This window comes from Solanum verrucosum, unplaced genomic scaffold (assembly GCF_900185275.1).
Source record: "Solanum verrucosum unplaced genomic scaffold, falcon-dt-bn FXZP01000180.1, whole genome shotgun sequence".
In the NCBI taxonomy this organism is placed as follows: Eukaryota; Viridiplantae; Streptophyta; class Magnoliopsida; order Solanales; family Solanaceae; genus Solanum; species Solanum verrucosum.
In genome coordinates, this window is record NW_026020402.1 from 1,719,478 (window position 1) to 1,742,352 (window position 22,875).

At 29.5% G+C, this 22,875-nt stretch overlaps 3 protein-coding genes across 3 annotated transcripts in view; 2 read left to right on the forward strand and 1 right to left on the reverse strand.

Moving 5' to 3' along the window:
- Positions 1–22,875, reverse strand: part of LOC125840269 (uncharacterized protein At2g23090-like) — a 376,400-nt gene that overhangs the window by 343,528 nt on the left and 9,997 nt on the right. The gene's annotated exons all lie outside the window — the stretch shown is intronic.
- LOC125840272 (floral homeotic protein APETALA 2-like) lies at positions 5,236–8,595 on the forward strand. Its single transcript, XM_049519248.1, has 10 exons — positions 5,236–5,807; positions 5,913–5,938; positions 6,028–6,058; positions 6,138–6,225; positions 6,568–6,713; positions 6,813–6,857; positions 6,949–7,040; positions 7,133–7,290; positions 7,440–7,646; positions 8,084–8,595. Exons 1-10 carry the CDS (start codon positions 5,251–5,253, stop codon positions 8,264–8,266), a joined length of 1,533 nt encoding a protein of 510 aa, XP_049375205.1. The 5' UTR covers positions 5,236–5,250; the 3' UTR covers positions 8,267–8,595.
- On the forward strand, positions 19,606–21,522 carry LOC125840251 (peroxidase 25). The gene is made up of 4 exons (XM_049519224.1): positions 19,606–19,833; positions 20,290–20,469; positions 20,675–20,837; positions 21,010–21,522. The coding sequence occupies exons 1-4, from the start codon at positions 19,627–19,629 to the stop codon at positions 21,438–21,440; spliced, it is 981 nt and encodes a 326-aa protein (XP_049375181.1). The 5' UTR covers positions 19,606–19,626; the 3' UTR covers positions 21,441–21,522.

The window sequence follows — 22,875 nt, forward strand, 5'->3', positions numbered from 1 at the left end:
TGAAACTTAGAATTCTGAATGGTTCAATAAAGATTATAGTCCACAAATATTGGTAATTATAATAAAACTTAAATCAAAATCAAATTAATACTAATGCAAAAAGAAAATCAATTCAACACTAAAAATGACAATAATTTTGAATATTTGTTCTTTAGTTTTACATTGGTTTAGACAATTATGATACATAATCTAATTAATTTTAATTTCCTTTAATACTTAGTCATGTAACTAATACTTATTAAACTTATTTTAGCATGATGTAGTACTTTTAAATTATGATAATTTTTCATTATGACTTGTTAATTTGCAATATTTGTTTTACGCGATTTCATTATTATTATTTTTGTTGGATATTTTAGTGTCATTAATCATATTATATTTTGTGTTATTTTCTTAAGAAACACCTTAGATAGTTGTATTGTGATAGGACTACATAAATAGTTGAAATACAAGTAAATTATATGTTTGTATGAATATTTTATCGGAAAAACTCAAAAAAATCCGAAAATCTGAAAAACCCGAAAAAATCTGAAAAGACTCAAGGTTGAAAAACCCGAGTTTTATTGATTTGGTTTGGTTTATAAATTTAAAAATCTGACATAAATGATTTGGTTTGATATTTGAAAAACCCGAACCAACCTAGCCATGTACACCCCTAGCTGAGAACTCTCACATTACATGATGTGGGTAGCACAAAACACGTACTCCCTCTTTCCCTAATTACTTGTCCACTTTTGAATTGACACACCTATTAAGAAAATAATTATTGACATAGTAACTTTATTATTTTACTCTTACTAATTATGAAGTGGATGAATTAAAAACTTAGGATTTTCAAGAAGTTTTACCTTTTTCAAAATAGTTAATTGAGGGTATAATAGGTAAAAAAAAATTGTTCTTTTTATTTGTCAGAATGGACAAGTAATTAGGGACAATTAAAAAAAGAAAAAGTGGACAAGTAATTAGGAAGAGAGAGTATTCACTATTTACAATTCAAGATATGCATCATTAATTAGCCTCTCGATTACATACACAATACTCCCTCCATTTCATATTAATTGAATTGTTGAGACATTTTTAATTTTTTAAATTAACTTAATTGTTTAATTTTCAAGACTATTTTTAGAATGTTCTTCCAATTTTAACCCTTCACTAGTTAGTATTGGAATTAATTATTAATTAATGTTTAGTTATTTTAATCATAAATTTGATAATAATTAATAAGGGTAAAAATGAAAAGTTATATCTAATTTATGTCTTAATCTTCTTTTCTTAAAAAGTCTGAAACTCCTCAACAATTTAATTAATTTGAAATGGATGGAGTATGTTTATCAAGCTTTTAAATGAAGTATTTTGTAGTAATTTTTTCCCCCATTTCTCCCTTGCCAAGTGTCGACTATTTGGTGACACGCTTGTTTGCCCAGAAAGTAAAATTACTACCAAATAAGAAAAAAATTTGTTTTAATTTTATTAAAATAACCACAATTGGTTGTTTTATTTATTTATTAACTAAAAATAAATAACACATGAATCTTTTTACTACAAAAAGATGGGATGGAATCATACATAATCTTCCATTCGGTCTTAAATTGAGCCTGGAGTACAAAATTGTTTGAGAAATTAAGATATGAAATTGAAGTTTTATTTGAATATGTTATAATTTGATTTTTTTAAAGTTGTATGTCTTTCCCATAAATATTTTAAAGAAAATCATAAGTTGTGAATACTATATATAAAAAAACAATCAATTCTTATACAATCTTACCAAATGAGCGAATTATTATTCATAAATAAGATATCGAAATATTCTAAGGTGCTACATTGACAAATCACATATTACCATGTTCTTTTTAAAGTAATTCTAAATACACATATTTATTTTATAAAAGCGATTCACTATTTAATAATAATAATAGCCAGTTATTTTTTAATATAATATCCTCTTATATGATAGGAATAACTTGTTCATGTGAATCATAAGTGTTTTTTACACAATTTAGAAGGATGAATTCAAATCACATATTCACACCATAATTTAAAATTATGACTCAAAATATCACATATTCTATGAAAAATCAAAAGGCATGTGTTTTTTAATTAATTACTATTTTATTAAAAGGAGAGAGTGGTGAAGATGAGGATGGTGTGACATTTATTATTATTATTATTAAATACGAGGTACATTGTCAGAAAGGTATTGTCCACTGGTGTGTTTCAAGAGCAATATGTGGGGCCCTTATGTACTCTTCGATTCGACTATTCTGGAAACTATTTCCTTTTTGGCATATTATTCCACTTTCCTTTTTCTCTAACCAAACTCATTCACAATAATTCCCATCCATCTTATTCCCAAAATAACCTTCTCTCTTTTTCCTATTTACCATCCTACCTTTTTTATTTTTTATGTGTATAGCTCCTACATCAATTATAAGATCAAAAGTGAAGAAGTGGAGACATAACAAACAAAAATAATTTGAATAGAAAAAATAATGCTTAAAAAAGTCAGTTAAATAATAAGCGTCGTCCGTCTCCAAACTTAAGATTGCAAAACGTAAAAAGAAGAAGAAATAAGTATATGAAACTTGATTTGTATATATACCTTTGAACATCCCAAAAGCTAAACAAGAAAAGCGGGGAATGAAAGCAGTAAAAGTAAGTAATTTGTGTGACGTTGTGGGGAGTGAATGATAGGTAGCTAAAAAAAGAAGTTTTACTTGTACTTTCTTTTTCCATTATTGGTTAAAATGTAGTATTACATACATACTCAAAACTAAAATAAGGGTAAAGCTAGCTGTAACAACATATATATGTTTCTTTTCTTTTTTGTACCAATATTTCTTCCTAGAGGAAACCAATAATTAAATACTACTATCACATAGATTTTTTAGATCAGTAAAAGTTGCTGCCACACACTTTTCCTTTCATTAAATAGTATAGAGGGAGTGATTAAACGAAGACCCCTAAATATAGGAATTTAAGTGGGGTTTGTTTCAACATAAAAAATGTGGAAATTTTCAAAAAAAAAACAACAGAATATTATAACAATTCTATGTCAAAATATGATTTTTTTAAAAAAAGGGTGAATCATGGTCAAATGTGCTCTAAAATTATATGCATTTGCTACGAGAAGAATAACGTTTAACGACAATAAATATGTATAGATTGGTCAATTTTTATCGATATTAGTTAATTGTCATTAGATTTAATGTTGCTATAGACTTGAACGACATTTACAAAGAGTGCTAAAATATAATTATCACTAATAATTGTCTCTAAAAAATATATTTAGCAGCAACTAAGCTATTGATGTTAATTAATTATTGCTAATAATCATTTTTGATATAGTGATTGATAGTATTAATTTTTTTTACCTTAATGCTCACTCTATTTCATATTAACTGAATTTGTTATGCAATGCGCATTTTTTAAGAAAAATATTTAAGGATATAATTCAAATCATATCTTCCACTTTGATCCTTTGTGAAATCATAAATGTAACTTTATACGTAGTGCAATTTGTCTCCTAGAAAATATCAAATTTTCAAACATCCATCTTTAACTTTGAACAATGAAAAAAGCCAAAATTTTTTAGTTAATATGGAAAAGAGGAAGTATTAATTTAACCTTTTAAAACAAATTACTACAATATAATAAGACTTTATCTCTTAAGTGTATGATTATTCAAATTACCTCATGAGTACACAAAAAAACTATATTTAGGATATGTAAATATAGAAAAAGTAAGTTAAAGGAGAAGAAAAAGTATTTATGAATGACTTAACAAGATGGGGAAAACTGGTGGTCTTCACCAGTCACTTGGGAATAAAGAGATACTACTATAGATGGTTTGGCAAGTCATAGGCACTAGCCAGAGAAAAAAACACCAAAGGATTGGGCAGGTTTGGTAGCCATATATAGGGGTGGGTGGAGTTTTAACTTTTTATATAAGGGATAGTACAAAATAACTTTTATATATATTATTAATAAATCATTTTTAAAACGTTAGTATTACAATTAATCCTCCTTAAAAATGAGATTAATTATCTGACATATAATTTTTAAAAAAGTACATGTGAAAAATAATAGAAGATAGCATACTTTTTTTGTGCTAATATAATTAAAATCCAAACGGTTGTGGTTGGCTACTTCCGTATAGGGGTTCTAAGCAGCCTGGCCTACTTTATCCCTGTATTGGGCAGCTATTTATTTCTGATTGAAACTATATACTATCAATTAATGTGATCATTATTATTATTTTAAAAAAGTTCAAAGTTTATAAGCAAAGTAAATGGATATGAAATAGGTGTTTGATTATGTTTTATTGTAAAATTTTTAAAAATGTTATTTTTATTTTTAAAGTGAAAAATAGTAATTTTTTTGTTTAATTTCAAAAAGAATGACACATTTCTATATTAAGTAACAATTTAACTATAAAATATTTATTTTACCTGTGAAATGATTTACAGTCATACAAATTTCTATAATTTATTTTGGACTACAAGTTTTAAAAGTCTTCTTTTCTTTCTTAAATTCCGTGTCAAGTCAAACTATCTGGGATGGAGGAAGTATTTGAAATTTTGAGTTGTTTTCATTTTTGAGTTAGTTGGAGTGAAATTCTGGAATTCTAACAACAAACTGAATTACAAAATTTTATGGCCAAATACTTTGTTTCCTCGAATTGAATTTCAAAAAACATATTTGGCCATAACACATTTCATAGTTTTATTTTTTTAGTTTTCCACTTGGTTTTGATAATGTATTGAAGCTCGATTATTTTAAATTCATGCGACATAAAATTCTATTAGAAGGAAGCACTTCTTTTTAAAAAAATTGCATACTCAAAATTCAAATTCGAGACGTAATTTAAAAAGCGAGCTTGTGCACTAATTTCTTGAAAAGAAGTATCAAGTCAGTGAGAAGTAAAAAGGAATAGAAAACACTCTCTCTCTAACCTTTTCTTGTAACAACTTAACCTCTCTCTCTCTATAAGTCATCGTTTTTCTTGTGTTATTATATTCTTTCAAAAAGTTCCATTTTACCATTATAGTTCAGATTCAACTCCACATATCAATTTAGTCGAAAGAAACCAGAAAAAAAAGAAAGAATATTTATAGGTGAGGGAGGAAGTTTCAGCCATGGTCAAATTTTAGGTGAGATGAGAGAGCTAAGCAACCAAAACTCTTGAAATTCTTCTCCGATCCTTTTTATTTTCTTCTTGTTTGTATGATTGTTTGACTTGTAGAGAAAGAAATGTGGAATCTAAACAACTCTCCAGATCATAGAAGGGACTATGAATCAGAAGAAGGTAAAGGTGTTGAACGATCCATTTCAAATTCAAGCTCATCAGCTGTTGAGGAATTATACGGTTCAGAAGAAGAAGATGAATTTCTTGAACAAAATGGACTAAAAGGCAAGAAAAAGAAAAGTATTCCTAGTAAAATATTTGGCTTCTCTATGATTGCTCCACCTAATAATAATAATAATAATAATAACGACGGTAACTTATCGTCGGAGAGTGAACCACCGGTTACCCGGCAGTTTTTTCCGGTTGATGAGTCGGAAATCGGAAGTGGCAATTTTAATGATAGATCTTGTAGATTTCCAAGGGCCCATTGGGCTGGAGTAAAATTCTACCAACCGGAGCCATCGACAGCAGTATTGGGAAAGGGTAGTGAGTTGTCGCAGGTGCAGGTGCAGGTACAGGTGCAGCCAATGAAAAAAAGCCGGCGTGGTCCAAGGTCTAGAAGCTCACAGTACCGTGGTGTTACTTTTTATCGGAGAACTGGCCGCTGGGAATCACATATATGGTCAGTCTCTATAACTTTGATTAACGGTTTCTTTTCTTTTCTTTTCTTCCTCATATATACTTGTGTTTTCTCATTCATTTGGTGTATATATATATTATATCTCAGGGATTGTGGAAAGCAAGTTTATTTAGGTACGGTTTTTTTTTTTCCATTTATTTCTGAGCTGAAGTTGTATGTATATGTTTAGTATGTTGATTTTCGCGGAATTTATATTTTGTAGGCGGATTTGATACAGCACATGCTGCTGCTCGGTGAGCTCTTTAGCATTGCTAGTTTTTTGAAAAAGAATAAAAAAAAAACTTGTGGATATTGAAAAATTTGTTTTTGCAGTGCGTATGATAGGGCAGCAATAAAGTTTCGTGGAGTGGAGGCGGACATAAACTTTAACCTGGAAGATTATGAGGAAGATTTAAAACAGGTAGGTAGGTTCATGATATTATCAGATCAGATCAGATCATATATATATATGAAATAATTATGTGCTTTTCTAGCTGGAGTACAACTACTTTAGTGAATTTCACTCTCTCCGGCCTTATCTTAAAAAAATAATAATGATTCTTCTTATCTTCAACAGTTGTTTACTCTACACCCAGAGAGTTCGGAATTTAGATTCTAATAACAATACTCATTAAACATGATTCTATTGACTATATGCCAGTCTATATGCGTTAATTTAATATTTTTGAGACGAAACATTTTGATTATACTTCTCCCTTGTGTTGTAATATTGGTTTTGGTTTGTTGTGTATGTATGATGCAGATGAAGAATCTAACGAAGGAAGAATTTGTTCATGTACTGCGGAGGCAAAGTACTGGTTTTCCGAGGGGAAGTTCTAAGTATAGAGGGGTGACATTGCACAAATGTGGTAGATGGGAAGCTAGAATGGGCCAATTATTGGGCAAAAAGTATAATAATATTATCCTCAATTTATTTTGTTGCCAATGTCATTAATTAATTCCTTGCTTGCTTGGTAGCTAATTTTCTAAGAAAATATTTTTGAATAGGTACGTTTATTTGGGACTCTTTGATACTGAAAATGAAGCTGCCAGGTTTGTGTGGTGCTGAATTTATTTTGTATTTTTTGCACTACAATTGCTGCTAGTGGGCTAAAAAAATCCTCTTTTTTATTCTTTTTAATAGGGCTTATGATAAAGCTGCCATCAACTGTAATGGCAAGGATGCAGTCACTAACTTCGATCCTTGCATTTATGAAAATGAACTTAATTCATCTGGTACATTTGTGTATTTGTTTTGTTTTTTTTTTTAAAGAAAAAAATGAAGAAAAAAGTTTTCTGACAAACATTTATAAATGTGGCGTTTTCAGAATCTAGTAATAAAGCAGCAGATCACAGCCTTGATTTAAGCTTAGGTAGCTCGAGCTCAAAGCAAAAGAGGGGAGAAATGGAGGATACTAATAAGGATCAAAATTATTCTTCTATGCAATTTGATGTTGATTGGCGCCACCAAGGGTCGAGGCTCAAGGTATAGTACATATGGTGAAATTAAGGATCCTATCTCTACATTCTCCTATGTATACAAGTTAAATTTACTTTTTGTAGCTTAATTTCTTCTCAACTCTTATTGTGTTTTTTTTTACTCCTTATAATAATACGTGCATGTTTCAATTTCAGCAGCAACATAGTCCGATTGATATGGAATATGGGCGAAGAAGAAATGTGGTCAATGAGACGGATACCTTGCAACTCTTGAGCCAAACGCACCTACATTCTCCAGGCTCCTTCAAGACAAATAGCAATGAAATGCAAAGGTTTGGCCAATATATGAGAGCTGGTGACTCCCAAATGATTCCACCACAATTCACCTCCTCAAATTATCAAGTGAGTAACCAATTTTACATGACTTTAACTTGTTAATTTTTTGTTTACTCAATCAAATCATTTAATTTGTAGGTATTTATCCCATAATTTTTTTAAAATCCACCACTTTTTTTTTTTTGTAGTGATACAAGTAGATGCCTATAATAAGTAGAACTAGTTGTCTGAAAAATAAAATAGATTACCTCGCCTATAATAAGTTAAATTGATTAAGTTCTTTTCTTGTAAAATGATTTTGGTATAAGTTATATCTTGGTTTTAGCTAATACCCACATTAATCAATAAGGCGGCAAATTTTATACTGTTAATTATAATTCTAAGATAACGATTATTTTGAGCCAAATGACCCCCTATCTGGAGTTAATAATATAATTGCTCTAGGTAGAAATATTTATTTTGTTATGTTTCATGAAAAGATGTTAAGAATTATGATGATACAGGTTCAGTTTCCAAGCAGCAGCAATAGAAGAGATACTCAACAATGGCAAAGCAATAATGTTGCTCCTCCTCACCTATTTGCAACTGCTGCAGCATCATCAGGATTCCCTCAGCAGATATTAAGACATCAAAACTGGCCTCACAAAAATGGCTTTCACTACTCTCTCACCAGACCCTCCAACTAATTCTCTCTCTCTCTCTATATATATATACAAGACAATCGTTGCACAAAACATTCCGCATTAGACAAGAGAGCTAGCTAACCGCACCTAAAGAGTTGTGATGTAAACCATATATAATGTAATATAATATAATATTGACAGGTTAATCTTGATGGGAAAAAGCTTTTGAGAGATCCAAGTCTATGGATATAATTGGTACAAAGCTAACTGAAGAAGAGATATTGAACTAGATTTCTTTTGGATAACTTTCTGACTCATGTAAGCTGCCAATTTATACTATCCACAAGTACAGCTACTAAATAAATGTTTTTTAATTTTGATGGTCTCTCTTGTGACTTATATGTTGTTATTTACCAATACATATTCTCATTTTATTCCATTATTTTTGTCCTCATTCTTTTTGACATGTAGTAAAAGTATTGTCTCATTTTATATGTCATTTCTTTTCTATAAATAGCTGGATCATAATATTTGTCATTTTATAAAATTTATGCATAAATTGTCATATTTTGCCTATTATACGCTTAACAGAATAGTTAATTAATCTTGTCATTTATTAATAAAGTTGACTTAAGAAAACATTAAATAAGAATAGAAAAGTAAAGTTACATTATTTCTTAATATAAGCGCAAAGTAAAAATATAACGTATAAAATGGAACGGAGGGAGTATTACCATTCACTGGAACCTTGTTTCCTAAATGAGTAAAAAAAGCCTCATTATTATATTGCCCATTTCTTTTCCATGAAAATGATTTGTGTTTGTCAGAAGCACAGTACAACGTAGCCCACTTTTTTTCTTTTTCTTTTGCATATAAGCTTTGATATGACGTACACTAATAAACTAAGTAACTTATCACAAAGAAAAGTCCAACATTAATAAAATGAAATCATATTTTACCATCAAGGCTCAAAAGTTCTACACTTTCTATTACAACATTTTTCATCAAAATATGTCCTATACTCGCTTTTAAAGTTCGACTAATCAAAATTTATATCAAAAAATCTTAATTTATAGGGTCAATGTTTCTACCGAAATATAAACCTATAAATTGAAATTGTGGAGTTTTGAGAGCTTACACATTACAAATTTGTATAGATTCGTATATAAAAATTATATATATATATGTGGATACAATGTGGTGTACGTCTAATACTCCAATTAATCAACCTATCTATAATATAAAAAGAATATAAATTATATACATATCAATCGATATAATATTGTTTTACTGAATTATTTTAAGAAATATCACTTAATGTCAACGAATTGTCACCATCGTCATTACTTCTCGAGGACACAGAAAGGAAGAAATGGTTATTATGATGAGATGAGAGAGACATAACCTAAAGCTTCACAGTACGTATATTATAATGGGCAAAATTGGTTGTACTAAATTTAATTAAAATGATTCCAGATACTATCAAACTTTTTTATAAAAAAATATTAATCTGACAAAACCTTTGCCTTATCCCTAAGTAGTATAGTACAAAAATAATTTAATCATTCCAGATACGATACGTAGGTTATGAAACTTCCAAAAATTGATATTCTAGTACTTATGGTACTAGATTAAATTTAAAAAATGTGTGTGATTTCATCATCTGGCTCGTCATCATTGATTAAAATAAACATATCTAATAACCTTCCATCTTTGTTTATAATATTTCTGTTACGATATTTATATAATTAAGGTATTAGTTTAGTAATGTTGTGAGGTAGAACGTCTTACATATGACAATTGATAAAACGCATAAATACTACTCCGTCCGTTTCACTTGGCACAGGAAAATAAAGAAGACTTTTGAATCTTTTAATTCTAAATTAAAGTTATGTCAAATGTATAAAACTGTCTTTTAATCTTGTGATATTAAACATGCCACGTGAAAAGTTGAAATTAAAATATTATTAAAAAAATAAAAATCATTCCTTTTGAAACAAACTAAAGAGGAAAGAAAATCATTCTTACTTTTTGACCACACATGTACACAGCTAAGAGATAGCTGTTCAAAAATCAACTTATAATTTTATTTTATTTGAGAAATCAAGTTTAATAATCTTAATTGTTGATTTGACCTATTTATTCTATTTATAATTAAGCTGACTTTCTTTAATCTCTCTCTATACTTGCCGTAGAATATCAATGATTTAGCACATGATGATTTAGAATTAAGTTTGTTCAAGTTTTCAAACAACTAAACTAAGTATTTCTATGAAAACATACATTTTGATTGGATGACATAAAAATAAAAAATATGCAATAGTTTATCTTTTCTTTTGCTAGGGATTTTTTTTAATTTTTTAAAGTTACAGGGAAATCAAGGGAAAGGAGAAATTGTGAATGGATTATAAGGTGTAAAATCAAATCCACGCCAAAATGTAAGTTCAACTAATAAATTAAGGGGTTGTTTGGTAGGAGGTATTAGAAGAGATAGTTCATGTATTATGTATGATATTATTTAGAACTATGTTTAGTAAGAATTTGGGCCTATGTATAACTAATTCATGCATGGTTGGGACAAGTAGTTTTGTTTTTTATTTTTTTGGAAAATTTTGAACCTAGACTAAAGTAAATGAGAAAAGGAAAAGCAATTTAGGGTGTTGTATAGCTTAATAAGTGTAATTCTTAGGAAAATTAGATGAATTTGTTAATTTGAAAGAGGTTTATAGCAATGTAATAATCCAAATAATATAAAGTTCTTGATCATATGATTGTAGTAAGATAATAATCCAAAGAACCACTAAAAAATAATTAATCACTTATTAGCACAAGATAAAGCTACCACACAACAATTGAGAGGTATCAAAATCATTTGAAGCTCGTACCTAAGGTGGAGCTTTTCATGTCCAATAATAAAGATACTTTAAACTTTTTATGAAAGGATAGATACTAGATATTGGCAATTCTTGGTCACAAGATGAAACTATCATACAACCGTTAAAGAGATGTTAAAATCATGTGAAGGTTGATGGTGGCTTTAATCTTTGTATATACATATACAATATTTTTTAAAAGTATATATACATAAGATAAACTATCCATTAAATTAATTGATTATAAATCTACGTTAATTCTATGGTGTTATCTGAAACATTTTATTGAGATGTTGATTGTAATGTATATAATTGTATAAACAATGTATATATACATATATATCTTTAATATGTTATTATACATCATATATACATGTTTATACAATATTGATATATTATATATATGCGATCGTTTTGGTTGATTTTTTTTTTATCATACAGAAGCTCTATATATATACTAGATATAGGAGTTCGTATCAACACAACCTTAATATATGGCTCTATATATATTACAATCATGTACTTATTTTGATTCAATTTATGTAACATAGATGGAATTTAGAGAGAATCAAATTTTTTTATATGATTTTTTAATATTTTAAATTGTTAATTATTGTGATTTATAATACTTTTTTACGTAATTTTCAAATATTATAGGTTACACCCTCGATCCCAAATTATATGACATTGATAGAATTTCCAGAGTTAATAAAATCTTTTTAAGTTCTTAAATAATTTTAAGTTATTAATTACGTACACTTCATTGCTCTCAATAACCATGTTGCCACCCTTCTCCGGTCGTTCCCTGGCCATACCGGCCAGGCGCACAGTCATAGAGCACTCGCATTAAAGCTCGATTAGCTAGCAAGAACTTTTTCATAGCAAAGACTTTTTTATATCCAAAACTTGAATCCGAGACCTCTGATTAAAAGGAAGAAATGAAATTAATAGTTGTATATAATAATTAATAAGTTAAAAAGTTGAAATAAATTGTATTTATGTAATTTTCTTAAAATAATAATTTTTTAAAAAGTTGTATAGTATGTAAAATCATCAAAAATATTTTTCAAATTATTTTGATAACCAAATATGAAAAAGTTGATTTTTTTTTTTGTTGCTTCCAAAGACCCTGTATTTGGTTGAGGTAACATAAGAAGAGAGCAGACAATATCAGTGACTTGTTAGATTCCTGATTTCCTTCATTTGTATACTGAAATATTTCAGAGAGATTATTAATGAGGGGTCTGGCTCCCATCCATTATCCTTTTGCTCTATTTCGTCAAGTACACGTCTAGATTAGAGACATGTGTCATATTTAAAGTTTAAACGTCAAGATTATATTATATTAACAAATATCATAACCATAATTAAGTCAACTAGTTTTAGAAAATTACTCTTCAAATTTGGTAAGAATTACAATGTATTCCATACAAATTTGATATTTATTAATATCATTAATTTCATCTTATATTTTTCATTTACATTTAAATATTAAAATTGTAGAACATGAAACATTTATATTTAATGTGATATATAATAATCTTCAAAAACATTTGCATTTAAAACAATGTTATCTTCTATTTCACACAAAAAAAAAGATAAAAGAATATTTATTTTTAAAAAAACATACTATATTTTTTCCCCTACAAACACAATAGCCTTATTTTCTCCTTGAAATAATTTTGGTATTTACGTTTAATTCTAAAAACCTTTCATCTTGTTATTTTTTATTTTTATTTCGTGTCTTTTATTTTATGGTTTTTTTCCACACTGATAATTCTTAACTTTTTTGTTTTGTTTCTCAATATAGTATATATAATATTTCAAGAGCAAATTTTACTAGTACATAAATTGTTTAGTTGTTTCTCACCTTAAATATCATACAATTTAATAATTAAATACAAAAACATAATATGAAATTAATGATATTAATAAATGTCAAATTTTGTTTAGAATATATTGTAATTCTTACCAAATTTGGAGAGTTTTCTAAAATTAGTTGACTTAACTAAGATTATGATATTTGTTAATATAATATACTTTTGACCTTTAAACTTTAAATATGACACATGTCTCTAATCTAGACGTGTACTTGACGAAATAAAGGGAAAGGATAATAGAGGGGAGCCGGATTTAATTATTTTCTTTCTTCAAATGGAATAGTGTTTCTTTACTTTTACTGTCACCATTCAACAGGACATTTATATGACATTATAAGTATATACTGGCTCGATTTTGTTTGAAAAATTATATTACACATGTCACGTGATTGAAAAATTAAAATATGGTAGAAAAAAAGAGCAAAAAATGTGTTTTTTTAACTGACCTGGAATGGTTGAAAATTGAAATTCATTCGCTCTTAACTTGAAGCCTCAAATTTGAGCGCATGAAAATAGAAAATAATATCATAAGTATCGCTTCATAAAATAAATTTTGCATTCACAAATTTAAATTTAATTGATCTCTAGCAAAAATAATAAATTAAAAAAATCAAAAAAGGTTTTTTTGGGAAGGGTGGGGGTCACTTGGGCACTGGTGAAAACAGTGGACAACAGAGGGAGGAGGAAATATAATGTGGAAAAGCGAATCATCATCAAAATATCAAGATGAATGAGTTAAAATGTATGGTCGAATTTATTATTTTTTAAAATTTCAATGTGAATAAATGATGAGGCTCTCCAAAAACAGAAATTTTTGGAAAAATCTTTTTGGCCAGATCAGAATGATATTTTATCTTTTAAAATATTTTTACCTTTTTAACTTTAATATTTTTTAACTAAAAAATGGAAATAAGATCAGTTTATTTTTAAATAAAAAAATATTATAGCTTTTTTAATTTTCTAGCCAAATTTTGACCAAATTTTCTGGCCATTTAGCCCTTTCCGAAATTTTTATTCCATTTTACATGTGTTCGACTTAAAAGCTGTTGAGATAGAACATGCATGGTTAATGTTCAAGATTTCAAGTTTTATAAATAGTTAATGTAAAGAGCTTTATAACATCAAATCTATCTTATTTTTCTAAATTATAAACTTTATATTTTAAGAATACTTAGCTGGTAAATATCTTTTAGATGATCTAACAGGGTAATTTTTTTTTATTTTTGTATAATCTCTTTTTTAAATTTAAAGAAGTAATACTAGTAATTTGTTATAATGAGTGAAATTACATTTTTGATACGCTTTTTTTTTCATACATTTTTAGCTTATATAACTTAGATTTTTAGAAGAAGAAAAAACAAAAGCAAGTAGAAAGGTTATGGTGAGTCCAATTTTGGGGGGAAAAAAAGCTTGTACTGAATTTGTTGATACATCACTTTCCTCATTCATTCATTCATCTATTTATTGAGATTCATTCACCAATTTGAGAAGCTGACAAACAAATCTGCTGCAACTTATTATCATTTTATTTCCTTCAACTGAATCCCATTAATTTCTCTGTCTCATTCTTTCATGGGTTATATGACCTACTTCCTTTATTATATGTATGTATTATGTCTACTTATATATCAAGAAAAATGAATGTGATAATTACCCTTCCATTTTGGGAAACTCTCTTCTTTGGGCTTTTTTTCTTGATAGGCGTTTGAACATGCAATTTATAATCATGATTTTAAATTTTAAATCAGTGTTTGAAGTTTGAACATGTGATTTTGGATCATGTGTTTATTTTTTAAATATTAACTCAATTTCACAAGTTTATATTTTGTAAAATAAGAATTCATCATTTAAAAATTTATATAAAAAAAAGATTCATGTTTTGCGTGAAAAGATTAGCCGTACCATGTGAAATGTAATTAGTTATTACTATTATTGATTAGTAGATCTTTGTAAGAAAATATGTGTTTGAAAATTGTAATCACAAACATTTATTTATAAAATGAACATGGAGATATGCTATTTATCAAAGCAATGCCTTAGGATATTCTGATATCTTGATTCTCGATTGTAAACTATGGTTTGTTCATTTGGTAAGATTGTATAAGAATTGAGGAAAATTTGATAGTTTTCACAACCTATGGGAATTAGCATGTTTATGAAAAAAATATATGAATTAATTAATCAAAACTGTATATCTAAATAAAACTTTAACTTCAAATCTATCATGTTCAAATTGGTGCTCCACATCCCTTAATAAGGAGTATTTGTAATAAACCAAACAAGTTTCCTAAGCAGGCCTTTGGACAATATTATTAAGTCTAAGTTGAAATAATTAATCTTACATGCTAAACTTCTTTCTACGTATAACTGTCTCCAATAAGCCTTGAAAATTGACCCTGTTTTAAGCTTTGAGTTTTGGGAATCATAATCCAATGTTTAATTTTGAAAATTTCCATGTTTGGATAAATAGATTCAAGAGATTTATATCTTATAAATTGAGGTGGAGAAGGTGGCCACGACAACCTTGGTTAATTTTGATCTTCACAATACTTAATTGGACAACCTATTTTATACAATGAATTGTGTTGGGAAGTAGGAGAACATATAAAGTAGTTTTGATGATTGATAAAGTGAACATGGTTCACTACCTGTTGTTTTATGTGTACTCTATCATGTGAATCAGGTTCTCAGACATGACTGCAGACAACCTATACAAATATGAGAGATTGCGGCAAAGAAGAAAATGTGCATAAATAAAAGAGCGAAAAAAGAAATAAAGAAAAAGCTGAAACACAGAAGCAAAGAAGGAAATAAATAAAGAAGGAAAAGAAGGAAAGAAATAAAGAAGTAGCAATTCAAGTCAAATAAGAAAAAAGTCAAATAAGAAAAGAAATAAAGAAGTAGCAATTCAAGTCAAATAAGAAAAAAAGTAAATATAGACAAGTTCAAGAAGGAAAATAATTAGTTATTCCTTTCCTTGTAGAAGTTGATGAAGGCAAATCAAACTCTTTAAAAGGTTCAAGCCAAAGAAGGAAAAGAGTCGTCTTTGCATAAACACAAATTGAGAGAACTTTCCAGCAAAGCCAGAATGATACCTATTGCATATTCACGAAATTCATCATGAGTAATAGTTATTGGAGCAAAAACGCAGGGCTTCGTCACAGCAACGCAGGGACCAGGTTCACGAGTTGTGTTCGAGTCTGAACTATTGACTGTTGAAGTCTGATCAATTAAAGTCTAGGGTTATTAGTCTTTGATGATTTGTTCTAGATTTATTATTGAGTTCTAATAATTCCTAGATTGTGTAACAAAAAGTGAGTTTGACTTCTTGGGGGTAGAGTTAAGAGAGAGTTGTGAGAGAATTGTAACAAGAAGTGAGTTTGACTTCTTGGGGGCTAGAGTTAAGAAAGAATTGTAACAAAAAGTGAGTTTGACTTCTTGGGGGTAGAGTTAGGAGAGAGTTGTGAGAAAATTGTAACAAGAAGCGAGTTTGAATGGAGAGTTGAGTCTTCGATTATAGTTAATCGTTGGAGAGTTAAAGGTACTAGAGTTAGTTTCTTTTGAGTTGTAATCCTGAAAAGGACGTGAATCTTGAAGTGAATAAGATTGTGGTATGGTTTTTACTTTCCTTGAGGTAGGAAGGTTTCTACGATAAAATCTCTGTTTTATTGTGTTGCATTTGTTTGTCTCGACAAAAGTACGAGAACCTGATTCTTGTAGAGGGGTAAGGTTTCTTTAAATGGATTTACAACATATTATGCCATATATATAAATCATCAAGAGTGTAAGATCTGTTATTATACTTTTGAAAAAGTTTCTCTCAATATAAATCTTCAGCTTATTGAGAATATAACTTTAGAAATGAGGGTATAAAGTTCGAAGATTAGAGTAGAAGGTTAGTAGATAGTTGAGCGTTGTCTAATTTTCCTTATGAATATTTTTACTATTACTCTCCTATTATCTTATTATTCTTTTTTCTTATTACATGTTACTTTTTTTACTTCGATTATCATATTATTTGTTATTGATATTGTTTTTTTTCCCCATTCTTTCCATCATGGTTTCTCAGTTTCTCTTAACTACTACTGTGTTCCCTTTTCATATTTGTTTTAAAATGCATTACTTGAATGGAGTGTCTATCGAAAACAATATCTTTATTTTCATAAGGCATGAATAAAATTTGTGTACACACCATTCACCACAATTCCACTTGTGGAATTATACTATGTATGTTGTTGCAAAAGGTTTCTCTACGATTTTCAGCTAATGACTTATTTTTTTTTAGTATCAGATTTTTGTTCGATGAATAAACTTAAATAGCTGACCGCCAACAATTTAAACTAAAAATAGTTGACAAATGTATAAAATATATATAATTCATGTATGACATATGTATAACTATGCATAATTAATGTATACTTGTTTTAAAAAATTAGCGAATCTAGCGTGCTATTTATGTAATATATTTTTTGTGAATGTGTTCCTAATGCGAAATCAAAAAGGTACTTTGTAAATTAAGTCCATGGCATTTTTTAACTTTTAAAAGTAATAATACCACTTGCTTCCGGATTTAGTCGAAGCTTCAATGTTGGTTCCGGACACCGAGTGGGAAACCAAAAAAGAAGTTCGTTTACATAAGCATTACCAAGCCCAGATCCAGGTCCAGTCCATCTTTATCAGAAGTTGAGTTTGGGCTGGTCATCCCTCATCATATGCAAGTCAAAATTGGCGGCCCACTTAAAGTTAGGTCCATGTCTAAACGTACTTCCTAAACACTATTCCCTTCGTTTGAAATGGTATTCTAAGATACTTTTTTGACTATTTATGAAGTTATAAATCGTTTCATAAAAGAGAAATGATTGGTAAAAGACTTATTTGGACTTCCAAACAGACTAGTCTACGCTCAGCCAACATTCCGAACTTGTTTCGATACTGACAATTCAGGGGATAACAGAGAGAGATTGAAAGGAAATGAAGTTGTTCTGAAAGGAAACTCCATCTAGCTAGCGCGCTCCTCACCTCAATGCTAAACTTCGGCAGCTACGAACTAAGACGATTTAGAAGAAAAGCTACATCCACTACCTGCATTCACCCTGACAGGCTAACTCGAGCTTACCCAAGGCCTTACTGCCTGACCCAGCAAGAATAATGCCTACTTATACCTAATGTTGACAGTATCATTAAATATTAGAGAAACTACATAATTAGTCACACTCCACTATTATATATACAATATGTGCATATTTTATCACTAATTAAAAGTTTTTTACCATATATTGAGAAGGATAACCCCTAGATACATATATTTTTAAACCTGATACATTTTAGGAGATTTGTTATGTATCCTAGATATATGCGAATTACACTATATATACATGTATGTGGTGTGATTTGTATGTATCTGGATACAAGATACATAGGAGAGTGGCTAGCATTATGCAATAACTTTCCTTCCTTCATCTCTATTCTCTAATTCTGTTAATAAATACTTCCACAGACCACAGCACTTGAGAGTTGAGGTGATCGTATAGTCAGATCCCAATATATATTCTTTCTGCAATCAAATATTTAAAACATAATTATAATTAATTATCCCCGTGGTTTCTGATAATTTCACGTGCCTTAAATGTTGTGGTGCATAGCTAAGCTAGCTCACACTCAACTATCATTTTTGATCGAAAAAACAAATATACTTTTGCATAATCTTGCCACCATTTAGTGCTCCAAAATGTACTGCCTCTATTAAATATATACACTATATGTCGATAATTTTGTTTAAATTTTTTTCTTAGCATTATGGTTGACTGTTCACAATTAGTAGCTGATAGCGCTTTCTCACATAATGGCATTACGTATGATCTGTTCCACATTCAATAATGGCACAACTTTTGTTCTTAGCAGAGGTTTGGTTTCGAGCCTCGGATATAAAAATAATACTATTAGGGAGTGCTTCCCTTTTAAATGTATCTTATACGATGCGAATTTGAATTAATCAGGATCTCACGCACGCCGAACATTGTTCATATAAATTTAGGAAAAGCAATGTGAACGAGATGTAAAATGGAGACTAAAAGAAGAATAAAGTTATAAAGCAGAGAGTAAGACTCCATTAACATGATCCTATATATGCAAAAAGTTCATTAAACCAAACTGAAGTCGAAATTCATAGCGCAGTTGGCTCCTACGTGCTCTCCACTTATCTTACATAATCTAAAAAATGAAACCACTTAAAAAAACTGGTATTAGTCACGGATTTTGTCCTAATTCATTGCTAAATTTGTGCTCGTATGCAAACAAAAGTTTTTGATAATTTGTCTCTAATCCGTAACTAAATAGAAATAACGACGAATTTTGCTATTTAGTTTCTGAATTTATCCATTGCTAATTACTATTTTTGTAAGTAGTATTGTTAAAAATGAAAAAGGTCACACATTGATGGGTAATGAGATTGGGCAATACTATTCCTTTTAAGCGTGAGTTAAGTCTAAGACCTAATTTTACAAGTATTTTATCGTCCCACAGGCTTACTTCCACTGAAGAAAAAGCAGTGGGGAGGCTCTCAAATCAATTAATTAAATATAATTACCAATTTATATTAAAAAAATTATGCATGCTCTTGTATAAAAATAGTAGGATAGTGAGCCATCAATTTTGTAACACACTTAGCAAGATGGAGAATTTGTGTTTGGTTTTTCTTTTGATAATATCATTTGTTTTTCCTGTCCTTGGCCAGGGAGGACTAAAAACAGGGTTCTATTCATCTTCATGCCCAAATGCAGAGTCCATAGTGAAGTCAACAGTTCAAGCAGAGTTTAATAAAGATCCTACAATTGCTGCTGGTTTACTCAGGCTTCATTTTCATGATTGCTTTGTTCAGGTAACTCTCCCACTCTTATGGACTACACAAAATTAGAATTTTGAGTTTATGCGTTCTGAATTAAAATACAGTTTACTGGATTCTTGATAAATTATTTATACATGTTACATATGGATTCTTAAACACAAATACGAGATTTGAGCCAAAACTTTCAACCTATAGACAAAACTCTAGCGTTAGCACAAATCCTGTATTTATGTCGAAAGTTTCACTTAATATGTATAAATGTGATTTTTTTTCCCGTGTTTCTGAATACGGTTAGCCAACATGTAGTAGGCTAATCGATTACAATAAATTGGATCGGATTTTATTGCTTTTTTTTTTCCTGCAGTACCTCGACGTGACATGAGGAATCCTAGCTCTGCCTCGCTCACTACCTATACATAACACTACTTACTAATTTCCTGTATCTACTATAATTTTCTTTGATGACAACATATACAATTTATTTTTCAGGGCTGTGATGGTTCTGTTTTGATATCTGGAAGTTCGGCTGAGAGAAATGCAGTGACTAATACAGGACTGAGAGGATTTGAAGTGATTGATGATGCAAAATCACAGCTTGAAGCTTCATGCCCTGGTGTTGTCTCCTGTGCTGATATCTTAGCTTTAGCAGCTCGTGATGCAGTAGACTTGGTAACTAACTATAAAATATCTTTGATTTCGTAAATTATAACCCAACCTACCTATGTTACTCTGACTCTTTAAAATTAAAGACAGAGAGCATCCATTTGGTTGTTGGTTAGGAAGAGAGTGATTCATAATAGCGATTGTGACGTACAATTGTATGTTTTGGTAAAATAAGGAGACTTTATATGTTAATATTTGACGATGTTGATAGGTTGGAGGTCCAAGTTGGGGAGTGCCTACAGGAAGAAGAGATGGTAGAAACTCTTCATCATCAGAAGCCATGAACTTACCTTCACCATTTGACACAGTTGAGGTCCAGAGGAGCAAGTTTGCAGATAAAGGCCTCGATGATCATGATCTCGTCACCCTTGTTGGTAAATTCATTCTTCAACATACTATATTCTCTCTGTCCTAATTTATGTGACACTCTTTTAATTCCTTTGTACTCGTCAGTCTAAAAAAGAATAACAGTTCTCTAACCTTCCCATTTTACCCTTAATGAATCAGTGAATATAATAAAAGTTTGTTGAAAATGTGTACATGTAGGGGCACATACAATTGGGCAAACGGATTGCAGATTCTTTAGTTATCGACTATACAACTTTACAAAAACAGGAAATGCAGATCCAAGCATAGACCAACAATTCTTGACACAACTTAAGACTATATGTCCCAAAGATGGTGACGGATTGAAGAAGGTTGATTTAGACAAAGACAGTCAGTTGAATTTTGATGTGAGTTTTTTCAAGAATGTTAGAAATGGAAATGGGATTCTTGAGTCAGATCAGAGGCTGTTGGGTGACTCTTCAACAAAAGATGTTGTGGATAAATATGCAGGGAGTATAAGGGGATTGTTGGGATTAAGATTCAATTATAACTTTAAACAAGCTATGATTAAAATGAGTAGCATTGAAGTTAAGAGTGGCACTGATGGGGAGATTAGAAAAGTATGTTCCAGGTTCAATCACTATTATTAAAAAGTTATGCTAACTGTGTTATATGTCAGCGTGTAACTGAGTATGTTAACATGAATAAATTGGGTTCAATGAGGTTTTCTTTATGTATTCAAGAAACAGACTAAGAGATAAATCTGTGATATGAAATAATGATGACAAATAATAATGGACATGCGGTATGGAATACAATGCTAATTGTAAATAATGTTGACCTACCGGATATATATCATGACACATGTGGACATGCGATTGATATGGAATCATGATTTCAAATCAATGTTTAGATATGTAATTTGAGATCATGATTTCATATCTTAAAATAAAATGCATGATTTGGAATTTCAAATCAATAATTTCAATTTTTTAAAAATATAAAACTTGATCCATAATTTTATTTTTTTTGTGAAAAAAAATTCCATCTTTTTAAATTTTACAAAAAAAAATTCATACTATGCACGAAGATATTGCACGTACCGCGTGAATATATAGCACATAAAGAATTATATTGGACAATAACTAGTTACTACTATTGTTGACTAGTGGATTGTTATAAGATTATGCGTAATCACAAACATCTATTTATAAAAGGAACATGGAGATATGCAATTTATATATCAATGTGGTGTGTTAAAATATTCTGATATCTTATTTATGAACTATGATTCGTCCATTTGATAAGATTGCATAAGAATTGAGAAAATTTTAATAGTTTTCACAACTTATAATGCTTTTTTGTTTATGAAAAAATACAAACTCAACAAATCTTAATTAAATGTGCAAGCAAAGTTTCCACGGCATATCAATCTAATTTCAAAAATCACGTCCAGGCCTGACATAAATTTAAAAAGTTAGGTCATTTTGTGCCAATTATTTGCCCATAATATGCCATGCTACATTTCCTTTCAATTTTTTGAAGCAGTCATACTTTTTTTTTTTTTTGGAAAAAAGAAAAAGAAGTTGGGGTACGAAAAATGGAAGAGTGAATTATAAGATAGAAAATCAAACTTTCACCAATAAAATTTAAATTTAAATAGTCAACTAACTGAGCTACTACGTTTGTAACTTTGTATTAATTACTTGCTTCAAGAATTGATTGGAAATTAAGAGGGAAAGAAAGCATTACGTTGAAGTTCGCTTACATAAGAACTGCCAAGCCCAGCTCAAGGTCCAGCCCATTCCTTGTCAAATGTCTCATTTTTTTTAATTTTTAGTAATGATCCTTTTTCTTTTTATTTTTTATAACTAGATAATTTAAGGCCGTGATATGGGCCCAATATAATTTCACATATTTTGTTGGAAAAATTACATAAATTCACAACTTAAGATATCATAATCCCCTCTCGAATATATTCTTATTGCCTCTCGGATACATTCCCCTCTCGGATACATACCTATCCCCTCTTGGATACATCCCTCCCATGAAGTAATATATATCATTTGCAATGTATCGGACAAC